Here is a 24,444-nt window from a genome sequence, read left to right as displayed (position 1 = left end):
AGGAAATTGGTTAAGAAAAATTGGTTAAGACAGCCGACTTTCGAGAGGGTGTTTTCTCTTAAACCATATATGTGTTTGCAAATCGCTCTGGTGGCGTTGTTTCTTGGTTTGTCTAGTTTATTCATTTAAGTTTGTAACTCGATCCAACAGTTGGCTTAAGAGAAATCGAGTTTTTACATAAGTTTTGTCGTGCTGTTTTCTAGGCTGACGGTCAGACCGGCCAGGCCTCGGTCACACCGACCCTAGTAGGTCGGATATACCACTGGACAGGTGTTCTATTGGTTTTTAAGATTGGGTTGTGTTTGAACTATCAAGATTCGATTATTTGACTTCCACTGATGTAATCTACCATTTACCATTTCTAGTAGGTTTGGTTACTTGAGTTCGATCCTATAATTTCCCGGTGTCACCTTCAATTTAATTGCAAAAGAAAATAGAAAAAAATAGCATATCCTCGGTCTCTTCAGATTATAAGCAATGTTAGCACATCTGTATATACCATGTGAAACTACGTAAGTTGTTGTGTGAGTTTAGTATGATAATAACAAATAGAAATAATGTGTAAAATATCTAGACAACATAATCTTATATAAGTTGATTTGGTTTATGATAATTTAAATACTATATAGAATGATGATTCAAATATGAAAGTAAGATGATGTGGTTTTATGGGAGAAGAAAAGTAGGGATATAATTTGGATCATAGATTAATCATATAAGAGTTAGAAACAATTGAGGTGATATGGCTTATGAGACAATAAAAGAAGGATGATAATTTGGATCATAAATCAATCATCTAAGTGCTATAAACAATTGAAGTGATATGGCTTAATAAAAGAAGAGAGAAATAGCATTAATTAAGTGATGATGAACTATATAGGCATATAGGATATTATAAAAAATGATGGAGATATATATTGAAATATTATGTGAATTATGTAGGATGAAAATTAAAAAATCACCCCAGAAGTCACTTTGACATTTCACTGTATAAATTATTTTTTTTTGTTAGTTTTGTTGTAAAAACTACCCCAGTACGTACATGCTTAACCAAATCAATATGATTTTTTTATAAATTATGAGTCATCACTATGGACTTTACCAAAATTACATACTTCTTGGAGTATAGTATTGACACTTTTTTTACAGATCCATCGAATAGAATTGCTGACAAGAGCTTAAATGTTATTGCATCGAGTTTCGCTATATGTAGAAAGAAATTTAATGAAAGATGAATAATAAATTTAATGCAAACACTTAGACAAGATTGACTCAACTAACTTAGCTACTGGTGGCTTGACTTAAAAGTATTAAAATATGAGTTAAAAGTTTTAAATTTTGTATTAAATGTTTCGAATTTTGAGTTGAGAGTTTTAAAATTTGGGTTTTTTTAGCTCATGAGTTAAAACTTTTTAATTTGAGTTGAAAGTTTGTAAGTTTTTATTTGAAAGTTTAAAAATTAGGGTTTTCTGATATAGGAGTTAAAAGGTATCAAATTTTTAGTAGAAGTTTTACTCGATTTTTTTAAATTTGAAATGACCTTTCAGTTGAAATGGTATCTTAGAAAAATTGTACTCCATTTGAGTAAGTCTTCAAAAAAAATCAAAATATATCAAAAATAACTTTCTAAAATGTTCATTTAGATAAATTTCAATCTAATATAAATTACTTTATAGAAAAATTGCTTAAAAATTGTTACTACCTAGCTATGCAGCCTATAAGCCTACCCGTGTGTGCTTCTAGCGAGTATGCGCTTTTAGATAGTACACATGTATGTAAAGATTTTCTTTTGAAGTGTGTGCTTATAGGCTTAAGCGAGTGTCTGCTCTTAGATAGTACGAGTGTCTAAAAAAATCAAAATATAATGAGTGTGTGCTTCTAGCGCGGCTGCACCGATTAGCCTTCGTACTATATACCAAATACTAATTGGATATTTCCTATGAGTTCTCATGTACACATCTAGCCATTGATTAAATGGATCATAATATGACAGCCATTGAGTTATGAAACAGTTATATTTGTCCTCCGAACATGAAAGTTAATTACAATAACCGATGTATTTCACACAAATTAAAATTTTAAATCTTTATAACATAAATAACAGTAGCCTGTGTAATTTACGGGTTGGCGATTAGTATTATCCTAATCGATCGATTATCAATGTTTAATTGACGACTTGGTGAAAAATATTTTGGCACAGAAAAATTGGATATGGGCATCATAAGTATCCAAAAGCTGGACAGCATTTCGGGTGTTGAAATAATGGCCAAAATTTTCATAGCGTCCCATAATCAAATAACTTGCATGAGGATTTTAGGGGTGTGTTCAAATGGCTAGCTACCAAGTTTGCTGCCTAAGGGCGCAAGTTTTCTCCGTTTCTTTTTTTAAAAGATATACCACAGTATGAACGAGACGCGCATATACACTCACGCATGTGAACATACGTGTTAAGAAAGTGCATGGTGATCTCATCTGTATAAAGGGATGGGATCGCAACCGAAGACAACCACGCCTCTTACACTCGGCGCTCCTTGGCAACGGACGCGATGGAACCATCGCATCTACGGTTGCCATCCCTTCCCCATCTATAAAATATACCGCATTATCAATAAAGGAACTCCCTATCCATTCGCTCAATTCGCTTTTTTCATTCAATCTCTCTCGCACTTTCTACTCGCAATAATACGCACCCTATCCGTTAAAGCTTGTGTATCCAATATACTGCCTATCATTAAATGGATAATTAGTCGACATAAATAATACTAATTAATTCTAGTATTTGTAGTTTGGTAAAAAATAGTCTTAGTATTTGTCACGGACAAATATAATCTTATCCACGAACATAACCAGTTGCTTAGTTCGCATGCCATCGCATCTCATTTGCATGAACTACGGCTGAAAAATACTAATGGAGATACTTAAAGATTGTCGCAGTAATTATGGTATGGAAGAGAATTTTATAGCTCGAGAAAATCAAGTTTAGAAGGACGTACAGAGTTAATTTGGAGGAATTAAATCTGAAACCTGGATCGTCCTTTCGGCGGTACACGAAAGTGTAAAAACACTACTGGAGAAAGCGTTTTTTCTCTCGGTTGATAACCCCCTGTACTCCCAGTTTTGCAATCGGAAGTAGAAATCCGGAAAATCTTTAGTACCGGGTAAAATAATCGGGACTAAAAATCCATCTTTAGTCCCGATTGGTGGCAGCGCCAATCCCGATTAGACACTATTTTTTTAATTATTTTTTCCCAAATCAAGTTGGAACTGCACAAATCGAGTTGCTCCCTGTATCCCCAATCATATCCTCAAATCAAAATCAAAGTATCATCACAAACATAGATTCACATCACAAATTCTCAAAAAAAATACATACAAATTCTAAAAGAAATACATCACAGATTATACATCACATATCCAATGGATCACAACTTCTAAAAATTCTCAGATCCAATGTATCAAAAATTTTAAAAAAAAAACAAAATCGAGTTGCCGCTGCCGGCTGCCGCCTCCCGCCTCCCCTCTACCAGAGGGGAGGGCGCTGCCGGCCGCCGGCTCCAACCGCCCTCCCATCCGCCCGCCAGCGCGGCCACGCCGCTGCCCCATCCGCCCTCCGCGCGGTCCGCCGTGCTTCACGCGGCCCGCTGCGCCAAACGCCGCCGCCGGGCTCGGCCGCCTGGAGAGGAGGCGGGGAGGGGGAGGAGAGGGGAAGGGGGAGGAAGAAGGTGAGAGGAGAGGGGAGATGACTGAGATGGAGAGAAGAGGGTGTTAATTATTTAATGGGAGGGGAGGAGAGAGGAAGAAGGAGGGGATAAGATTGACGGCGACTGATCAAGAACGAGGCGCGCAGATCGGGGTGAACTTCTTGGTTTGTATAAGCAACCGGAACTAAAGATCTATTTTTAGTCCCGGTTGTTTATACCAACCGGGATTAAAATAATTGGAGCCCTGACTCATCCCAACAACTTTTTGAACTAGGACTAAAAATGATCTTTAATCTCGATTGGTGTTACCAACCGGGATGAAAGATCAAAAAGTTTTTAATCGGGATTAAAAATTATCTTTAGTCCCGGTTTCTATTCGAATCGGGACTATTATAGATTTTGGACGATGGTTTCTCTAGTAGTGAAATACTAAAATATGTCCACACTTGCAGTGTGAATACTAACGTGTATACATGCGTACGTATAGGCTCGTGTTTATATATAATACGACGCATTCATCATAAGCATGCATGTAAACATACTTGCCGAACCAGCACCTCTAGCTATGGCTCGGAAGATGTGTAGTCCGATCGATCTCGCTGGCAAATAGCAATGCGGTAAAAAAGATTAAAATATATGTCGCGACGAATAGTCTGAGCTCTAGAACATGTCACGTTCCACCGATCGAGTTTGTTAGAACTCTAGAATTTATTATTTAGACGTCTCCGTAACTCATTCTCTATCTGTTTTATATATTATAAGACATTTTCAATTTTTTATTTTCAAATTTAATCAGGTTTGTAGAAAATATAGAAATATTTTTGACGTAAAATAAATATATCATAAAAAATATACTTAATATTTTATTTAATATAAAACTAATTTGATGGTGGAGATGTTGTTATACTTCCATATTAACTTAGAATGATTCATCATATTCCCTCTGTTCCTTGTTTCTTTCTGTTTGACATCGTTGCAACAATTATAAAGGTATTTTTTTCGGACACCTCTCTTTATTTTGAAAGGTGATCCATATGAAAAATTCATTGATGATGTTCGATCAAGGCCTGTTTGTCAAAACCGATTTTCGTAGACGAGCTTCTTACTAGGCTCCTTTGAGAAAATAGCTATTTTGATAGACAAATCTCTTGATTAAGAGATATGTCTACGAAATTGATTTTCACAAGGGGGTTTCTCTTCTCCTCCTACCTATTGCACGCTCCCCCATCCTAATATCTTTGTTCTTTTCCTCTCCCCTTTGCCTTCCCTCTCTTCCCCTCTTTTATTTCCTCCTTCGCACTCCCACCCCCACTCTCACTCCCCTCACTCACTGCTACTTTTCCTCTCTACTCTTCTCTCTCTCCCAATGGGTCGACTAGCCTCCTTACCTCTCTGAATGGAGATGGCGGACTTCGGGCTTGGGGCGGTAGTGGTGACCGTGGCACCAAGAGCAGTGACCACGAGTCCACGACCACAGCGCCGTCGGTAGGCTTAAGAGCGGCGGATCTCCCCTCCTCCCCAACCCGGGGGGAGGGGGGAGGGCGGATCCATTGCTCGCAGGCTCTAGCGCGACAGAGAGGAGGCGGAAGGGCAGCGCAGTTAAAATGGAGGCGGAGGAGCTGAGGCGTGTGGACTGCGGCGGTGGCCTCACGATGACCTGGCTAGGGTTTTGGAATTCTTTTATTTTTTTTATTTTTTGAAAAAAATAATTGCTTCCTTATTTGGCTACTTGGAAAAATTGGGTCTTTATAATGACCTCCTTAGGATGTCTATCTGTGAAAATTATTTGTTACATCCGGATGTGATGCTCGCACGTTAAAATACCGATTTTCGTAGACACCTCACACCTGTTACTTGAGATTGGAGGATTTTTTTTTATTTTTTAGACTTTTATATTTTAATTTTATTAATAGACCATTTCCAAAAGTATTAATTTGGCCACGCCAGCCCCTTGGTGTGGCCAAATAACTCTATCATACCAGCCACGCCAGCCTCTTGTCACGCCACCACTGATGACGTGGCAGGACATCGCTGGCACGCCTAGCCAAAAGGTTCAGTTTTCGAAAATACTTTTGGGAGTGGTCTAATAATAAAACTAAAACATAAAAAAGTCTAAACAAGTAAAAAAAAAATTCTGAGTGGAGCTCCCTGATATGAAAACTAGCTTTGGCCGTTTGTGAAGATCCTTTCTGCAGTAGTTTCATACATTACGGGATGATGAGGATACCATATGTGAACGGACGGAGTAATTAAGCAACGTGCTTGTTCAAGTTTAACCACCAGTCCACTAGCTTCTTCGGCGTTTTGCACGTATACATTGACCGTCAAAAACAAACTGTATCTATCTATCTATAGATCGATCAGTCAACAGACGACCTGGTAGTCATCACAAGACGATCGACGCAAAGTCGTCGTACATATTCACGCAGTAGCTATCCAGTACTCTATTCCTAGCTGGAGTAGTAGCTAGTTCAGTACTACTACAAGTCAGTCGTGTGTACAAATTGTTCATTAGCATGATTTAATTATGGCACGTGGTCCTTACCTTCCACGTGAGAAATATTATTGTTAGGGTAAGTTTTTATATGAACCTACTACGAAATTAAAACCGTTTTTTCTTCACGACAGTGTGGCTCGAGCGCGAAGGCTAGCTAGAAACTCGTTTATATTAGCGATTAATTTCCATGTTCACACGCACATCGTCGCGCAAGTGGCCGGGCCGCACGCGCGCACGTGTGGAAACGACCGACCGATCGATCTGGCTAGTGACATTTGTTTTTTTTTCTCTTTTGTGTCGCTGTTAACTACGTGTATCTTATGAGTTTTTTTTTTTTAAAGAAAAAACACTATGTGCCCTCTCAACAAAGAAAACACTATGTGTAGCTTAGTTTTCTTCTCGGTATGATCATATATATACTTCCACTACTGCTTTGTATACTACTCACTCCATCCTAAAATATTTAACAACTTCTAACATTTAATATTTATCCCAAAATATAACAACTTCTCCACCTATACATTCTCTTCTCAACCAATAACAATCTTCCACCCTTCAAATTCTTCTTATACTCCTCTTCTCATACAATCACATACCTCCCCCATTTAATTTCACCTACTTTGTTAATACCCGTGTTCAACTCTAAAATTTCTCATATTTTAGGATATAGTTAGTACTTATCACTAACCACTATTCATATTTAAACTTTTTTGCAGGGTATTCACAGTTAATCTTTAACCATTCACAATTTTCTTCAAAAATCTAAATACACAAATAGATGTCATCTCATTGAAGTATATTGCATACTATTAAAATTTCTTGCATCATAATCTAATTAATTAAAAATAATAGTGGTCTCAAAGTTACAACAATACTGGTCACCGGTAACAATCTTAACAAGTGAAAGACAATCTGATAATACAAGCATAAAGAGCCACATAATGTAGTAAATAATGAGCATAGGATTGGTAAAAGGACAAAAACAGTAGAATGAATCTCAGCCATCCAATGGGAGAGTGGCAAGGATGGTGCTACATAACACTGGAGGTTTTGAGTTTTCAGGACTGGTAACCTTTTAAATGTACCTTACGTACAATTAAAAACTCCTTGTTTTTAGAATTTTGGAAGTTTGGAGTTTTTATGACTGGTCTTACTATTGAAATTGTATTCTTTACAATTATTTTTTACATTGTACTCCCTCCGTCCCCTAGTATAAGGGATTTTGACATTTTGCTTATATTGTTTGACCATTCGTCTTATTCAAAAAATTTTGAAATTATTATTTATTTTTTTACTTACTTTATTATCCAAAGTACTTTAAGCATAACTCTTCATTTTTTATATTTGCACAATTTTTTTAGAATAAGATGAGTGGTTAAACAGTGTGAGCAAAATATCAAAATCCCTTATATTAAGGGACGGAGAGAGTATAAACTATCGATCTCCAGTTTTGTTCAGCACAAAAATTAACCATCTCAATTTTTTTTGGCAATGAGCAGATCTTCTGAACTGAAAAATTATGAATTTAGATTACCTAAAATTTTAATAAAATAAAACAAAACTTACAAAATTTTATAGGTTAACTAACTAAACATAAGTAAGAATTAAGATGAATCATGAGCAAGTGAATGGATATTGGGTTAGTGTTAAAAACAAATGAATCCTCAATTTATACTAAATAGATCACAAATCCACCTCCTTATTAGTGTATCTATAAACAATATAATTAATTAGTTCAACTAGCATATAAAAGCATTCAATATAGAGGAAGGTTAAGGCATATAGTAAATATAATTTATTACTACAAATAATATATTTTTTTAGATAATGCAATATAATATCTCATCCTTTGCTCAAGAAGAGCTACAACCAATTATTACAAAGTAGCACTCGAGATAAAAGTGTAGTTCAAATAAAATAGAACACACCAAACATTTAAATAGGAAAATTCAAAATAAGAAGATCACATTTATTCAAGCCTATTTGTGAATCTCCATCTATAGTTGGCAAAAAGTTGCATAACCGACGTTTCCAACTTACGACATGCAACTTTCAGAAATTCTCCATCTTCATCACACCTTTGTAATTGTGCCTAAAACCGGAGCCAATGAGTTGCCCTGAAAATTACCTTTATAAAGAAAATAGATGGTGATTTGTCAATAACCATATCATTTCTACTCAACTATATAGCCCAACAAATGGCCGAAGCTCCGACAAATATCAGTTTACTATTTTTCTTGTCAACCCCTAAAAGCCACCTATCAAAAATATGAGATATACTAAGTGAAAGATTAAAACCAAAAGAAAACTGAACCGCTTTCCATATAAATAATATATGACGGGTGAAAAACATGTGCCATGTACTGTGTTGTTGAACACCATGTCATTCAGCAACTTGTTGTGTACTATTATCACTACCACAAATTGGCAATATAATTAAACCCGGCTATCGCTGTCGGATTGGTTATAATTGGCAGTGATGAAGTTCTTTTAGGCCAGTTTGGTCTGGTGTCAATTTTTTTCTAGTTCTTCAGCTCTTTTTGTTTTCCACCAAAACTTTGGCAATGCCAATTTTTTTACATCAAACCAAATTGGTGTTGCCAATTTTTTTGGCAAGCTTGCATGTTTGCACATCAAACCAAACAGGCCTATAATCTCCTCATGGCTAACTGCCTATATATTGCCAATATATTTGTCATTGTATAATTGACACACTCCTTCTGCTAGTTTGTTTTTCTATAAAAATGTTTGGTATCTCCTGGTTTATGTTCCAATAATGGTCCAAAGGTATTGATAGTAATAAGCATGTGAGATGTTCCCAAAATAATTTGCATGCGCGTATATTGAAGAAGACAAATGACGACCTTCCTGAACAACAAAAAAACTGTTGCACCCTTTTGTCATGGAAGATGTTATTGACTTCTTCAGTAGTTTTATTGGATATATGCATGAAAATAATATATGAATAAATATCTTTAAAATATTGTCATAATGTTTTGCAAATATATTATCATAAAAGCATTGATCAAATTTGCATTGAACGTAGTGTTTGGCATACTACCTCCCGTTTCAAACCAACAAATTTATAACACATATAATTATGTAACTAATTAAATAGTTAAACTAAGTAATAGTGTATTAGGCTCCCCCAAGACTCGACTCTTAAGCCCTTTCTTTATGTACATCCTAGCGAACCGTCACTGTGGTTAACTGTGTTTAAGTTGACATACAAACCAGGGGGAGTATTTTGATAATGGAGAGGGCAAATGTTGGCCATGTGGAGCTACCGCCATACTACTCTATACTTATAAAGGAAGTCGTTTAGGACAATGTTTAAGTCAAACCTTGCGAATATAAATCATGAATAACTCTCAAGTTGTTGAGTTTGAAAATATAAAAATTATATGTATAGATTTGTCTTGAAAAATACTTTCATAAAAGTATACATATATCACTTTTCAATAAAATTTTTATAGCAATAAGAAGTCAAAGTTATATTTTAGAGACCGTGTCGCTGTCCTAAACGACTTCCTTTACGAGTATGGAGGGAGTACGTGGGAAGGACATTGAAGTGAATATGGGTCATAAAGTGGATACCACGTTTTTAAACATATAGAGTTTTAATTTTTAAAGCTTTGAAAATACTGTTTGAACTACGTATGTCTAATTATTCCGGTACTTGAAAAAAGGTTACGTTGGTCGATCGCTTTTCTCACCCTTCCAGTGATGATTTAACCTCATCACTCTCCTCTTATATATCCTACATTATAGACCAAACTTAACTCTCCTTTCCTAGAAAATGGACGAGAAATGAATAAATTTTGATTTGAGGAATATTTACAAATAAAGATAAAGATATTCAAACTTAGAAAAAAAATGTACACAAAAGCATTTAACATATGTACTAGGGCAAAACATAGCGAAAATTACACAATAACATCCATCAGTCCACCACTGGCTTTTGCATGACGATCTTGTCAATGGAAAATCTAGAAAATTGAGATATTGGTGTCATAACGTAAGTGTTAATAATGCTTAGCTATGGTGTTATCTTCTCTCCTATACCATCCAACATTATCTTCTACTTTCTGTCTGTTGTTTTTCTTTGGCGTCATTTAAGCCACTCCCCATCGTTTTCTCCTTAGTGAAATAATACACATACTTAAAAGAATATTTTAGTTATATATATTCATGGTACATCAAGTTGACAAGTAAATACAATTTAGTGTAGGAACTTGATAAATGAGTATGGTAGTACAACAACTTGATAAGTGGGTGCAACATAGTATAAGAATTTAATAAATGAGCGTATGGGTACAACTACTTGAGAAGTGGTGTAAAAATTTAATTATTTTGAGAATTTTTAACTATATGAACTCAGTTTTTACGTACACACGGTTATTCAGTTATTGATATACTTATGTAGATTTGTATAGGCATACTTTTTTTTTGTCATACTGCGTAGAAATTTTTCTATTTGGTATTTGAGACGGTGAAAAAAATAATCTAAATCGATGGTGCAAATTAGTTGAGCAATATATTCTTATAGATTACATCAAACATTATAAGATAATACTTCGGGATTGCTACGTGATGACAAATTAACATCGTGAAAAAACTTACATAGCACCAATTAACCAAAATAGCATATATCTAGCCAAGTTATTGCACTAAAATACTAAAGTACCAAATTCTTTTATTAAAGCGCACCCTTGCCAAGTTATTGCACTTAAATGTCCCATTCTCAAATACTAAATCGCACCCACCTGTCTACTTATTGTACCATAGGTGTAATTTACTCTATTTTAAAAAGATCGTAATACTTAACCCAATGATTTTACTAGAAATACTCGGCACTTCAGAAAATAAAAGGTAGAAATTTCGTTAAATTTAATCAAAATAATGCATATATCTATTCAACTTAAAGTCACCATAGGTACATATATCTATTCAAATCAAAACAATGGAGAATATTTGTATAGATATACAATAAGTACTCCCTCAATTTTTAAATATAGATGGCACTGTTGATTTTTTAACACACTTTTGATCATTCATCTTATTAAAAAGTTACTTAATTATTATCTATTTTATTGTGAGTTATTTTATCCTGTTGAATAGTATAGGAAGAGAGAAATACCACGAATATTTGACCCATTTTATTAAGCCTTTATAGGGCCGGTATATATAGAAGTATGTTGGGAGAAGATAAGAAAGGATTACAGATATGAAGGAGTCCACACACAAATCAATCATATTCTATTATGACTCTAATCAATTCCTCCAGGCAACGGTGTAGACGATGGAAAAAATAAAGGAAAAATGATGGCCGCCCTTGGAGATCGCTACTCCCCGCCGGGGAGGAGGGGCAGCGGCGGCGGAAGCGTTCGAGCGGCGCTAGATCGCCCACTCGATACCATGTTGAATATTATAGGAAGAAAGGAATACTGTGAATATTTGACTTATTATATTAAGCCTGCGGAGGCAGGTACATATAGGAGTACATAGGAAGGATAAGGAAAAATTACATATATGGAAGAACCGAAGGAATCCACAATGAGTCAAATATTCGCAGTATAAGATATTATGACTCAAATATTAATATCTAACTACCATATACAATATATTTCACAAATACTTTAAGCATGATTCATATCTTATACACTTACATTAAAATTTTTTTTAACAAGATAATTAGTCAAACGTATATTCGAATGTTAACAGCGTCGTCATCTATTAAGAACCTATTAAGAAAAATACTAAAATTGGCTTCATGTCTCGCACGTGCCATTTTGCCGCTGCCTCCTCCTCACCGTCACCTTGAGGCCGCCGGCCATGTGCGCGGTGAGCAGCGGCACGAACTCCGGCGAGCCCTCCGGCGCCACGGGGCGGAGCTCGAACCGCCGGAGCACGGCGCTGGCCACGAACTTCATCTGCACGAACGCCATGTCCTTGCCGAGGCACGTCCGCGGCCCGCCCTGGAACACCGGGTACTTGAACGGCGACACGCCGCCGCCCGCCGCCGCCGCCGCAAGCCACCTCCCCGGCCTGAACTCGCCGGCGTCGGCGCCCCAGATGGCCTCCATCCTGCCCATCCCGTAGGGGAAGTAGGTGACGCGGTCGCCGCGCCCCACGCGCGTGCCGTCCGGGAGCACGTCGTCCTCCGCCGCGTGCTTCGAGTCCCACGCCACCGGCGGGTACAGCCGCATCGTCTCGCAGAGCGCGGCGTGGAGCACCCGCGCCCTGCGCGAGCCCTCGAGGTCCACGCCGGCGAGGCCACCGCCATCGCCGCCGTCGCCCATGCACGCGTCGACCTCGTCCAGGACCTCCCGCTCCACGTCGCGGTGGCGCGTCATTAGCCAGAAGAACCACGTCAGCGCCGACGACGTCGTGTCGCGGCCGGCCATGATGAAGCTCACCACCATGTCGCAGATCGCCTCGTCGGGGTACCCCGCCGCGGCCATCCGCGACACCAGGTCGTCGCGGCCGCGCGCCGCCGCCAGCAGCTGCTCCCGCCGCCGGCGGCTGCTGCTGTCACGGACGAACTCCATGATCGCGTCGCGTATCACCTTCACCTCCTCCCTGAGCCGCCGCTCCGAGCCGACGCCCAGCGCGCGCTTCACCTTCCACGCGGCGGCCACCGGCGCCGCGCCACGCCTGGCGCTGATCGCCGCGGCGGCGTCGAACGCCGCGGCCAGCCTCGACAGCGGCAATGCCAATGCCACCTCGCCGCCGCCGCCGCCGAGCGCCACCCTGCAGATCACGTTGAACGCGAACTGCCTGAGCAGCTCCTGCACGTCGACGACGACCACGCCGCCGCCACCCTCCGCCGCCGCGTCGAGCGCCGGCAGGAGCCTCGCGCGCGCCTCCCGCTCCAGCGCGACGCCCACCGCCTCCCTCATCACGCGGGCGCTGAACTCGTGGCTCACCAGCTTCCGCTGCGCGAACCACCGCTCGCCGTCGGCGTTGAAGATGCCGCCGCCGAGCAGATCGCCGAGCACGTCCGTGAACGCCTTCCCCTTGGGGTAGTTCCCGAAGTTCGCCCTGAGGACGTGCTCGACGTTCGCCGGGTTCGCCGTGACCACGGTGCGGCGCGCGCCGAGGCGGTCGACGACGATGGTCTGCGACGGCGACGCCGCGAGGAGGCCCGTGTACCACGCCAGAAGCCGCCGGCGGTTGCGGTAGAAGTCGAGCAGGCAGCCGACCAGCGGGTAGCTCCGGGGAGCGGCGTGATCGTCGGAGCCGCCGCAAGAACCGCCGCCGCCGGCCGCCGCCGCCAAGGCATAGCAGGTTATGGAGTAGAGCAAGAAGAGGCAGCACGTCAGCAATGGCAGCACGTAGCTGCAGCTCTCCAAATCCATGGTGTGCATTGCAAATGGGGAATTATTGGTGATGATGATCAAGTGAGGGTTATGTATTTTACATGCATCATTAGCTATTGGTGTTAGTGTGTATATATATATAGAGAGAGAGATGTATATAGAGAGACTATGGTGTGTGAAAGCATGTGTTCACTTCATGCTGATAGTGTGTAGTGGGGCCCACTGAGGGGGCTGGAAAACTTTTAGGGGTGAGTCAATTTTAATTTGAGGTTTTGAGAGGGACATGCATTTACATAGTTGTTGGGTTTGGGGAACAGGGTATTTTTTTGATCTTTATATCTTTGATTGCTCAGAAATATGCTCGATCCTATATGGAAAATCATGTGAATCAGCACCTGTGCTTCATGGAAAATGGATTCTGATCTATGTGGGGAATCTATCACCACACAAACAAGACTAATTCAGTTGTGAGTAGAAGTGTGTTTATATTAGACTTGAAAATTTTATAGGGATGTCAAATTAATATTGTACCATGTTTGTCAATCTTATAAAAAAACAATTTTCATTGTATATATATATATATATATATATATATATATATATATATATATATATATATATATATATATATATATATATATATATATATATATATATGTTTGAGGAACATATCTGGGGACTGGGGGCATATATTCCATTCATGAAATTATATAAAAATAATAATTTCCTGTAGATGAAGTTACTGAAAGATGGCCATCATGTAAAATATCACCATCAGCAGGGGTCGATGTTGTGATTGTTCATCCGTGACTAATTAATATGATTTGCTTTCCTGTATGTGTGTATGTGGTACATAGGCTGTCTGCGTGTATAATGTTGTTTGGACAGAATGTCGCATGAGCTGTTTTGCGTGTTCATGGTCGTGGATGTCTTTGTTTTGTGAGATTAGGGAGACCTAACACCTAGATCATGTGCACTAATTGGTGCTTCATAATCATGCCTGACTTTGGTCAAGTTTTTATATGGCAGAGGCGGATGTTTTCGTTTTCTACTGTCCAAGAAAGGTTTTGTTTTTAGCTGTCATGGGCTTGACCAGTTAAATTAATCGCGCGTATACATCTTTTGATGTATAACGCATCAGCCACACCAGCCAATCACTACTAATCCTTCGTAGGTGTCAGTTTAAAGCTGACACCTATGAACCTATTTCCACTTTCACGTGTTGAAAAAAATATAGAACCGACACCCTTAAATACTATAAGTATCGGTTCTATAGAAAAAATTAATAATAATATTATAGGTGTTGGTTTTTTAAAAGAATCGTCGCTTATACTTATATTACAGGTGTCAGTTATAGAGAAAAAACTGATACCAATACTATAGGTATTGTTTTTTAATAGAATCGACACCTATAAAGTATGTATAGGTGTCGGTTTTTTAAAAAACCGGTAGGCATCTTGCCCCTCTTCCTCTTTATCTTTTTGACCGAGCGCACAACATCCACTCCGCCACTGCTTTTCCACCCCCTCGACCGTCCTCCCTCCTTCTCCCCCGCTGCCACTCCTCCCCTATCCAAGCATGCACATTAAAGAAAATTTAATTTTTTTCTTGTCTAAAAATGACTGTTTAAAATACTGTTATATCTAGAAATTGCATGAGTTTTTATGGATCTAAAATTTGTTTTAAACAGAAGTAAAACTGTAATTAAGAGCCGTTGAGCATATAGCACTTGTCGAGTGATCAAACTTATCACTCCCATTTTTGACGGGTAAAACAACAGGAGAGGCTCCTACTGTGCTTTGTTAAGAAACCAAGGGAACAATTTACAAAAGGAGAAAAAAACAGAAGAGAATTACAGAGGGAAGGGAAATAATTAATCAAAAGGCTGAATCCATGATTGCCAGAGGGTTTGTTCAGATTTCTTTACTCTATGCATATGTAGAGTAAACTCTTCCTTGAAATCAGATCTCCACCTTTGAAAATTGACTGGAACATTATTAAAAATAAAATCATTTCTTTTGCTTCAAATGTTCCAACAGCAGATTGCAAAAGTCTCCATGAAGAAAGGAAATTGAAAATTCTCTTTTGCTTCTATTATCATGTCCATGAAGGTTTTGTGAAAATTCCCATCAATGCCAATGTTGTGCCAGCATTGCTGAGCAAAGCTGCAGGTGAAAAACAGGTGGAATGAGTCTTCTGTGGTCAAGGAGTTGCAAGTTACACATCTATCATTTCCTTGGGTATTGAAATGTTTTCTTTGTAGGAGGTCCTTGCTGTTTAATCTATCCATCAAAAGTAACCAGAGGAATACTTTCAGCTTTATGGTGCATTTGTTTTCCATATCCAAGAGATGGGTGCAGCATGCTGGATTTGAGCAAAGAACAAATTATAGACTTTCCTGGAGAGGAAATGCTGCGAATTCCACCGATATGACCATTGATCCAAACATTGTGTGTTGCGCAATTCCTGAATGAGGTTGGACAAGAGATGCCATTGCTGTAAAGCTTGAACAGAGAGAGGAATGTGAAAAGCCTGTTCTAAACTCTCGAGCTCTAAAAAGTTTTGACAGGAGATGTCCTTATTCTTAGCAAAAGAGAATAGGGAGCTCATTTCATCTTGTAAAAACTTGCCAGACCAGTTATCTTTCCAGAAAAGGGCCGTGTCCCCATTGCCAATAGTGATCTTTGAGACTGCTCTGAAGATGGGAATCAATCTAAAAATGTCCTTACACCAAAAGGATCCTTTTTATGTGTGAGCATGAGGAGAGTCAGACAAAGAGTATTACTTGTTCCATATTAATTTTACCTAGGGCAGGTCTTTTTTGTTGAAGAACTTGTCCAGATGTTTGGTCAGAAGGGCAATGTTTTGCAGTTCCAGGTTTATAATGCCCAAACCACCTTTCTTCTTTGGTTGGCATACCAGGTCCCATGTAGCCAGGGAGTGGATCTTAGTGTTTGGATCATTTGACTTCCTCCAAAGACAGTGTCTTCTTGCTCTGTCTATGTGTTGAATCACTTTTTTTGAAGCTTAAGAGTGCACATGTAGAAATTAGGGGGAGCAGATAGAACAAAATTTACCATTGTTAGTCTCTGACCATGATTGAGAAAAGCAGCTATAGATGGGAGCCATCTCTCCACTCTGTCAACCAGAGGGGCAAAGTCAATAATCTTTGGTTTTGTGGTCCCCATTAGTAAACCTAGATAAGTGAAGGGCATCTCCCCACTTGTGCAGCCAAAGGTTCTAGCAAGAACTTTCATTTTTTGACTGTCAACATTTATCACTCCCATTTCGGAGGCTATTCTGATTTATTTCTAGGGATGGAACTTTCTGAGACAAACCGATATCGATGTGTCGTTTCAGAGTTTAATAAAATAACAGACATTTATCATTATTACATTCAATTGTGTGCATATAATATTCCAATGACTAAATCCCTTCTTTATAAAGTTATGACACACTAAATGCAATTAAGACCCTAAATCTCAAACCTCAATGTTCCACGTCATCATCAATTCTCAGCCGTTGGATCACTGGATTAGATTACATTTTAGGCGTTGGATGAACAAAACGCAATAGCCACCACATGAGGCCCATGTACCACGTGAAGTACTTAGGGTTTCTTCTTTGATTAGTAGGGTCTCCTTGTGGAGTCGTGGTGCTAGAGGCAGTTGGTTTTCTCCATTGATGGCAAGTGGTGCCCTAGCGTGCCCCGCACGTGGTGTGGCACTGGCCTGATGAAAAAACAACATGCATTACCTTATTGCTAACAGACGGTAGCCATATATATTGACGCTAAGCTTCGGATACCACCACCTCCAATGACCTTTTCCTCCTTAATTTGCAGTGCTCATGTGTGCTTCTTTTGTTTACACTGTTCGATTTGACCATTTGATTGTTTAAAGTTAGTTGTTTCTTCTTTGCTTTGTAGATCCAACCATATGTTGTCGGATGATTCAATTTTCTGTTACATTTGTTCCATGAAAATATTTTCAGATGTGCATGTCATATGTTCAGCACACTGCCTGAATGAGGATCATATTAGTGAACCCCTATGATGTTAGCTTCATTAGTATCTTCTCACAACAAGTTTATGATTTTTATTATTGTGGTTTCTTAACCTAATTGCGTAGTATAGTTAATTTTTACCTACATGTGCACACTATCATCTCATTATATCGATCAATTTGTATCAACTGACATGATTCTATTGTAAAATCAATGTGTGTTTTGATTATATTTTGATGATGAACAATTGGCATGGTAGGTTATTGGTTTTGATACTTGGAGATTATTGGCGAAGTGGTTTGGTGCTAATTATGTGCTCTGGTCAGGCCGGATAGACTAGGCCGGTCAGACCGGCGTGTGTTGTGCGGTCAAACCGACCAGCTTGACGATCTAATTGGCTAGTTCCTGACTGGAATCGGTTTTGGGTTGTTTAATTGGATATCCGTGATTATTGTTGATGGTCATTAAGTGCGAACTTTCACTATCAACTCCTACATAAAAGAATACCAAATATAATATCAAACTTATTGGTAGGGGTTTATTACTAACTATTTCCTCTAGTCTTGGTAAATAGTGGTATGTAGTTGATTTCTGAAGGAAAAAACACTCGTCATGCGATTAAATGTACCTCTGACCAATCATACGTAAGCACAAGGATCGGAGAGCCCACATGTCAGTCAAAATCGACTAAATTTGAGCTAATCCATTGCCAACCGCCATAATCACTCACCTGGCATACACTAGAGAATGTGGGTGGCCAGATGCGGTGTGCCTGGTTCGATCGAACGAGGGGTTCGACCAAACCAAGGTTGGCACCACCCTCCTCCCCTCTCCCCGCCACCTCCTTGCACTTGGCGACCCACTATTGGTTGTTGATGGTGGTTGTGGGTGCACCAACCTCCACAACCGTCATTCCAACCGTTATATGGAGGCTATAAAAGGAGAGGCTCAACTCACATCCAAAACACACAACTCAAGTGAAGTACAACTCAATTTCATATTTTAGGCATCACTTTAGTATGTGGAATTAGGTAGATAGTAAGGGGAAGCTCTAGAAGGAGTGTCCCAAATATCGACGTTCTCTCTAGGAAGTCCGGAGGAGTGCCGGGTTCATCAACATTGTTCCATTGGAATTCTAGAGAAGCGCAGGTGTTGTTGGCCTTCTTGTCAAGCTTGTTCCTCGACGGATGCTTCTTTTAATAAAATAAGTATTCGAGATCTCCTTATGGTATCTAATTTATTTGCTTGAGTGAGACATATTCACATCGTTATGGGTTCCTCGCTTAGTTGAATTATTAAGTGCTCTAGTACTAGGACTCTGGATAAAGAAGGAAGTTCCTAACTTCCTATGCGAGGCTAGAGTAGTAATCAATAACTTAGGCATGGTGTCTAGGTTAGCGGTTACATTCATTTGTTGTGTGGTCCACGGAAAGTGAGGTAGGTGCTAGGTGGTGACAGCCTTGTCCGTCCTTTACATCCCTCCATGTTCGGTTACATCATAGAGTCATAGGCCGAACTCAGATTGACAGACTAGGGGAGAGACAGTGCCCAAAGCAATCGATAGGGTTTTACCTTTAACTCCAGTCTAGTAAATTAACCCATAGGAATCCTCTTTAGCCTTAGCCCATCATTAGTTGTTGTCCTTGAATAGAATTCTACTCTTACATATACACACACGTTCCCTGTGATTCAATACCCTTAAAATACTCTGAGGTCAAGTGCTACAGCGGTCTCCATATGCTTGCGGATTGATCTGTGCCGTATCAAATACCAACAAACATTTCTAGCACCGTTGCCAAGGAACGGTTGCTATATCATATTCGAACCTGATTCATCCTCGTATCTTTTCATTTCTCTTCTTACCTACCATGGAGCACCTTTCTTTTCAAAATCTTTCTATTCCAAGGGCCAAGTTATGTGAGTCACCTTTTTCTTCAAAACCTATCCATTCATCTAGCTATAAATTCCATACTGATTTTATAGCCATGGTTCGGGAACAATCCTTCTTAGGACGTGAAATCGAAAATCCCTACCATCATCTGCGTTAGTTTGAGCAATTGTACTCATGCTTGACAATCGTGGGCATGACACAAACAAGCTTAAATTGGAAATTGTTTCCCTTCTCTCTTATAGAGGGGGTAAAGCAATAGTACACCCATACCGGAAGAAAACTGCATGGTGAATGGGAGGAATCAAAAGGTAGGTTCTACCTTGATTTCTTCCTGTTAACCCGTGTAGTCTCTATACATAAGGAGGTTCTCAACTTTTGACAGAATGAGAAAAAAATCCAATGGTGCAGTATGGGCTCTTTTGTTCTTGTTAACTCAAGACGGCCTAGATTTGTCTGCACCCGATCATGCGTTGTTATAACACTTTCACTCGGGTTTAGATAAGGAGTCTGCCATGTATCTCAATACTTCCGCTGGAGGTTCGTTCGCACACAAAACGACGTCAGAAAGTAGGGAGCTCTTGGATTGTATCCTAGAGAACACTTCCTTCGTTCGCTGTGAAACCGTCCTGAAAATAAAGAATACACGTGAGGAACCATCGACGACCGAAATTGGATTCGACCGTTGAATTCTCACCCAAACCTCGGGAACTGAAGGTAGAAGAAATTCAGCCTTTGAAATTCCCATTCCAGTTTGATGATGATCTTTTTGAACATTATGAAAACACCTCAAATTATTCCTACCAAAAGAGACCACCGGTCCCGTGTAATTCTCCCACACCACTCGATGAGAATCTCTTCAAAGAGACGGTGCAGAAATTAACTACCATCATGAGTGATGAGTGGTTAATGGAGATGGAGGTTTCTTCTGAAGTAATTCATATTAGCTCCCAGTCCTTAACTATTCCATATCTGATGAGAGAGGCCATGGTGCAAACTCTAGATAATCCCACTGTTGGTGCAAACATTATGTCTACAACCTTTGCATTAAATTGCTTCGGGGGCGAACTATTTGCGCCAACAAACAAAAACTTCTGGAGCCCATCTAGTCCCATCATCGAAGGTTATGGGATTCTTCGTAGAGTGTCGATCCAGCACAATGATGTCGAAGCTATCCTCGACTTCAATGTTTTGAAAGTCTCTTATTTCGATCTTTTCATTGGCCATCCCATAGAGAAACTTCTCCTTGATGTGCCGCATACCGGAGTCCTTGACATTAAACTCGGGAAAATGGTGTTTTTCATTTTGATCTTGCGATTGAAAAATTCTATGATGGAACCCATTCCCGATTCCGAGCCAATTGAGGAAGTGATGGCTATCTCTCCTTTTGAGGCCCCCGAATCCCTCCTCGAAAATGATGCCAATGCATTCGTCGAGGAGCTAGGACGATCATAGAGAGATGATCGAGTTACCCAAAACCGATCCGCATTCATGACCTCCAGATGAGCTCAAATCTCTTCTTTCAGGCTTTCCTTATACCTTCTTGCATGGTGATACGGAGTCGCCCGTCACCATCAGCGACAAGCTGTCTACTGACGAGACCTCCAACCTCAAAGATGTGTTAGAAAAGTATCGCTCTGTTCTAGGCTACTCACTTCAAGACCTGAAGGGGATTGGACTGGACCAACGGTCAACAATAACCGGAGCCTCTTTGTTGGTCTGGCTGGTCGAGGCCCCAATTCAATTCTCAAGGCGCATATGCCTAACCATTGGGATTCATCCTCAGGTCGCAGGGGCTGAGAGATGCGCGCTAGCTAACCCACCGTCTCATCGCTTCTGTTGGTAGCAAATATTTTATTACCGACTATCTAACCACTTGACCACTAACAGAGAGCTTGTTTAGTTTATTCATCAATCCGGACTTAATAACTATGATATCATAAAAAACATAACAGTATGCCACCTGGTGTGTATATTTTTTAGTGACAGAACGGTACGTGGTACCAAAACGGAATTAACAAGCTTAACTATGAGCGATTCCTTTCCTGCTAGTTCATGCGCACAATACATAATTTTAGCAATATATATTTTTTCACACTCTCAACTAAATGATCCAACAGAAAAATGTAGATAGATCACAATCATATATGCGAAATCTTAGTATTAAATATTATGATCACCGGAGGTGCCCATGCATAAATAAATAATATGATGAATACATCATTAATTGCCCTCAATTGACTGATATGTCAATTTCGTTACTTTTTTGGAACGAGACAGAAACCGCGATGTTATGAGATAGAGATCCGACATGACTCATGAGTGTCATCAGCAACAAGATATTCGACTAAATTTCACCGTAATAATGATCATTCTTACCTAAACTAATATATGAAAAATTTCATATATATAACCCACTAAACTTTAAATGGAAGTTCATCCAACACCTCTAAATTAAAACCAGACAACCAACCCCTAAACTTAATAACACCATTCATATTACCCCTATCTTCTCCTCTAACTAATGAGATTTTGGACAGTTAACCGTGTCATATATTAAAAACAGAGGTATTATATTTTTATTTGAAAAATAGATGTAGTTCGTACTAAATAATTTACCTTTTTTGTATAAGTGCACTTTGTGAATCAAACCGCCTGTCTACAAATTACTCCCTAACATATTATTTGGATATTTAGTTTTCCATAATATGCATTACTTGATTTTTTTTCTCAACTTCTAAGTTTAAGTTATACTCAGCATGTAACTACCGAATAAATATACACTTAGTGTGTACTCCTAAAAACACCCCATAGCTTAGTCATGCACATATCCACTGAACGCGCAGGCGTGTGTACTCCTAAAATACATGCCAACCACACATCCTAGCTACTGGATATAAATATCTGAATTTACATTAACCAGATTTAATTTTCAACCTTTCATCCACAGACCTCATGTGCTAATTGATCATGATGAAGCCTCCCAAAGTATGCAAAGCTGCATAACTAAAAAAAAAAAGTTGTAAGTTTATTAGCGATAAAAAAATATTTTATGAGTAAAATTTTTATATACACGTTTTAGTAACTTAAAAGCCAATGCTAAATTACGATGAAAAAATTGAACTCTAAATTAAATTTTAGTTGCGGTCAAGTTTACTTAAGAAGCAAACGATGGAGCTGTGTCTACATCGATCAGTCCAGATGGAGACATTATATCATGTGTACGACACAATTTGAAATGGAACAGCGCTAGCGGTCGACCTGCAAACGAAATTATAAATCTCATGTACGGATTAGCACATGCAAATTAAGATTAAGAAGCGTGCAATTAAGGGAAAACCACACTTAACTATGTGGCGAACTCTAGACCAATACGAATCTGGACATATATGGCCAGATTCGTATTACTAGAATGTGTAGCATCCAGTACTAGTACTAGTTTGGTTTAGTTTCGTTTAGGTAGGATTGTTTTTTTTTATTTGTAGTATTATAGAATTAGGATACTACCATAAGATCTGGATAGTTCCAGATTTTACAAAGTATAATTTAAAATATATAATATGCTGTATAAATTAAAGCATATAAATTGATTTTAATAAATTTAACTGGTTTTTAATGTAAAGTTAAGTATATTTATTCATATTATTTTCAATCCACCTTATTTTAAAAAATATTTTGTAGGATCGTATGATCGTAGAATCATGATACTACTTAAGATTTCGTAGAATGGTGTGTAAATAAGTAGTAAATCGGGATGCTATGAAAATTAAGATACTATGTGGGAACAATAGCGTGCTTAGTAGGATCGTAGTATCGTAAGATATAGGATACGGATCGGGATACTGATAACCTTCCACTGGACTCGTCTTGTCATATGACATCATTGACATGGATAGACTACCAGGAACAGAGAGATTTATCACGAGTTAATACCCCCTGAAAATGGTATATGTACCTGCTGCAAATGTATATGCCCTGAAAACTGAAAGTGTCAAGTAGCAATTAAGAAGGTGGTGCATTATGTGGCATGCCTTAGACCAGAACTTTTTTTTAGGAAAAACATCAAACAATAACTTGCTTGATAACAATGGATCAACCAAGAATGGTACTTGACCAAAAGAAAAATAAATGGTTTGGGTAAAAGAAAATGCTGGCATATTTGTTTAGGCAATTTTAGTTACTTTTTTTAGCATACTATAAATAATGCCCGTGCGTTGCAATGGGTAAATGCATTTTTTTAGCGATACAACAGCTATTAAGAGCCGAGGAATAAATTGAAGCATCAATATCACTATATACATTATAATTGAAAAAGTGTTGCCTCCTACCTCCCTTCACTTTACTTGCCTCTCCTTAACTTCCGGAAGACAGTTTAGTGCCCGTCCAATGCTGGAGCAAATAATCCTATCAAATCTAGCCGAATATTTCTCAATCTCCTAAAATTGATTGAGGGCTTTTGATCCACTTAATCTCTTCATTCAGTTTTTCCCAAATCGGAGCGAATCCATAAACTCGTGATAAAAATGGCTAAGAGAAGATCGCCGGCCGACAAAGCTTAAATCTAATGAATTAAAGCCGAATTGAAAGGGGAAATCATGGGAAACGTTAACTGTTAAATGGAGATTAAATCTGGTGAAGTAAAACGGAACTGTAGGAGGAAATCAAATGATGAGGGGTAGTGGGGAATCAATTTTTGCAATTAATTAGGGTAGGAAACGCACGGAGAGACTGATCAATGTTACGGCGGCGCTAGGGTTTGGCCGGACAACAGCTTGCTAGGGTTTGGCCCAACAACAGCTTGAGATTAAATCCCAGCAATGGAAAAAAACCAAGTGGATTAAAAACTTAATCCTCACCGCGTGCAAAAAATATGACTTAAAAAAATAGTGACGGAAAAAAGCTTATGAAAAAACCGAAAAAAAGGTGAAAAAACATGCAAAAAAATGATGTGTAAAAGGTAGTGGAAAAAAAAGAAAAGAAGGACGAAAATAAAGCGGACAGAAAAAACGAACAAACAGCGTCGAAAAACAT

The 24,444-nt window shown here is 39.0% G+C and overlaps 1 protein-coding gene across 1 annotated transcript; it reads right to left on the bottom strand.

The window, feature by feature from the left end:
- Positions 1-11,824: 11,824 nt before the first annotated feature.
- LOC127757822 (cytochrome P450 94B3-like) lies at positions 11,825-13,613 on the bottom strand. Its single transcript, XM_052283405.1, has one exon. It carries the CDS (start codon positions 13,566-13,568, stop codon positions 11,970-11,972), a length of 1,599 nt encoding a protein of 532 aa, XP_052139365.1. The 5' UTR covers positions 13,569-13,613; the 3' UTR covers positions 11,825-11,969.
- Positions 13,614-24,444: the final 10,831 nt, after the last annotated feature.

This window comes from Oryza glaberrima, chromosome 12 (genome assembly GCF_000147395.1).
Source record: "Oryza glaberrima chromosome 12, OglaRS2, whole genome shotgun sequence".
NCBI classification, from domain to species: Eukaryota; Viridiplantae; Streptophyta; class Magnoliopsida; order Poales; family Poaceae; genus Oryza; species Oryza glaberrima.
This window is presented reverse-complemented; position numbering and strand designations above follow the sequence as displayed.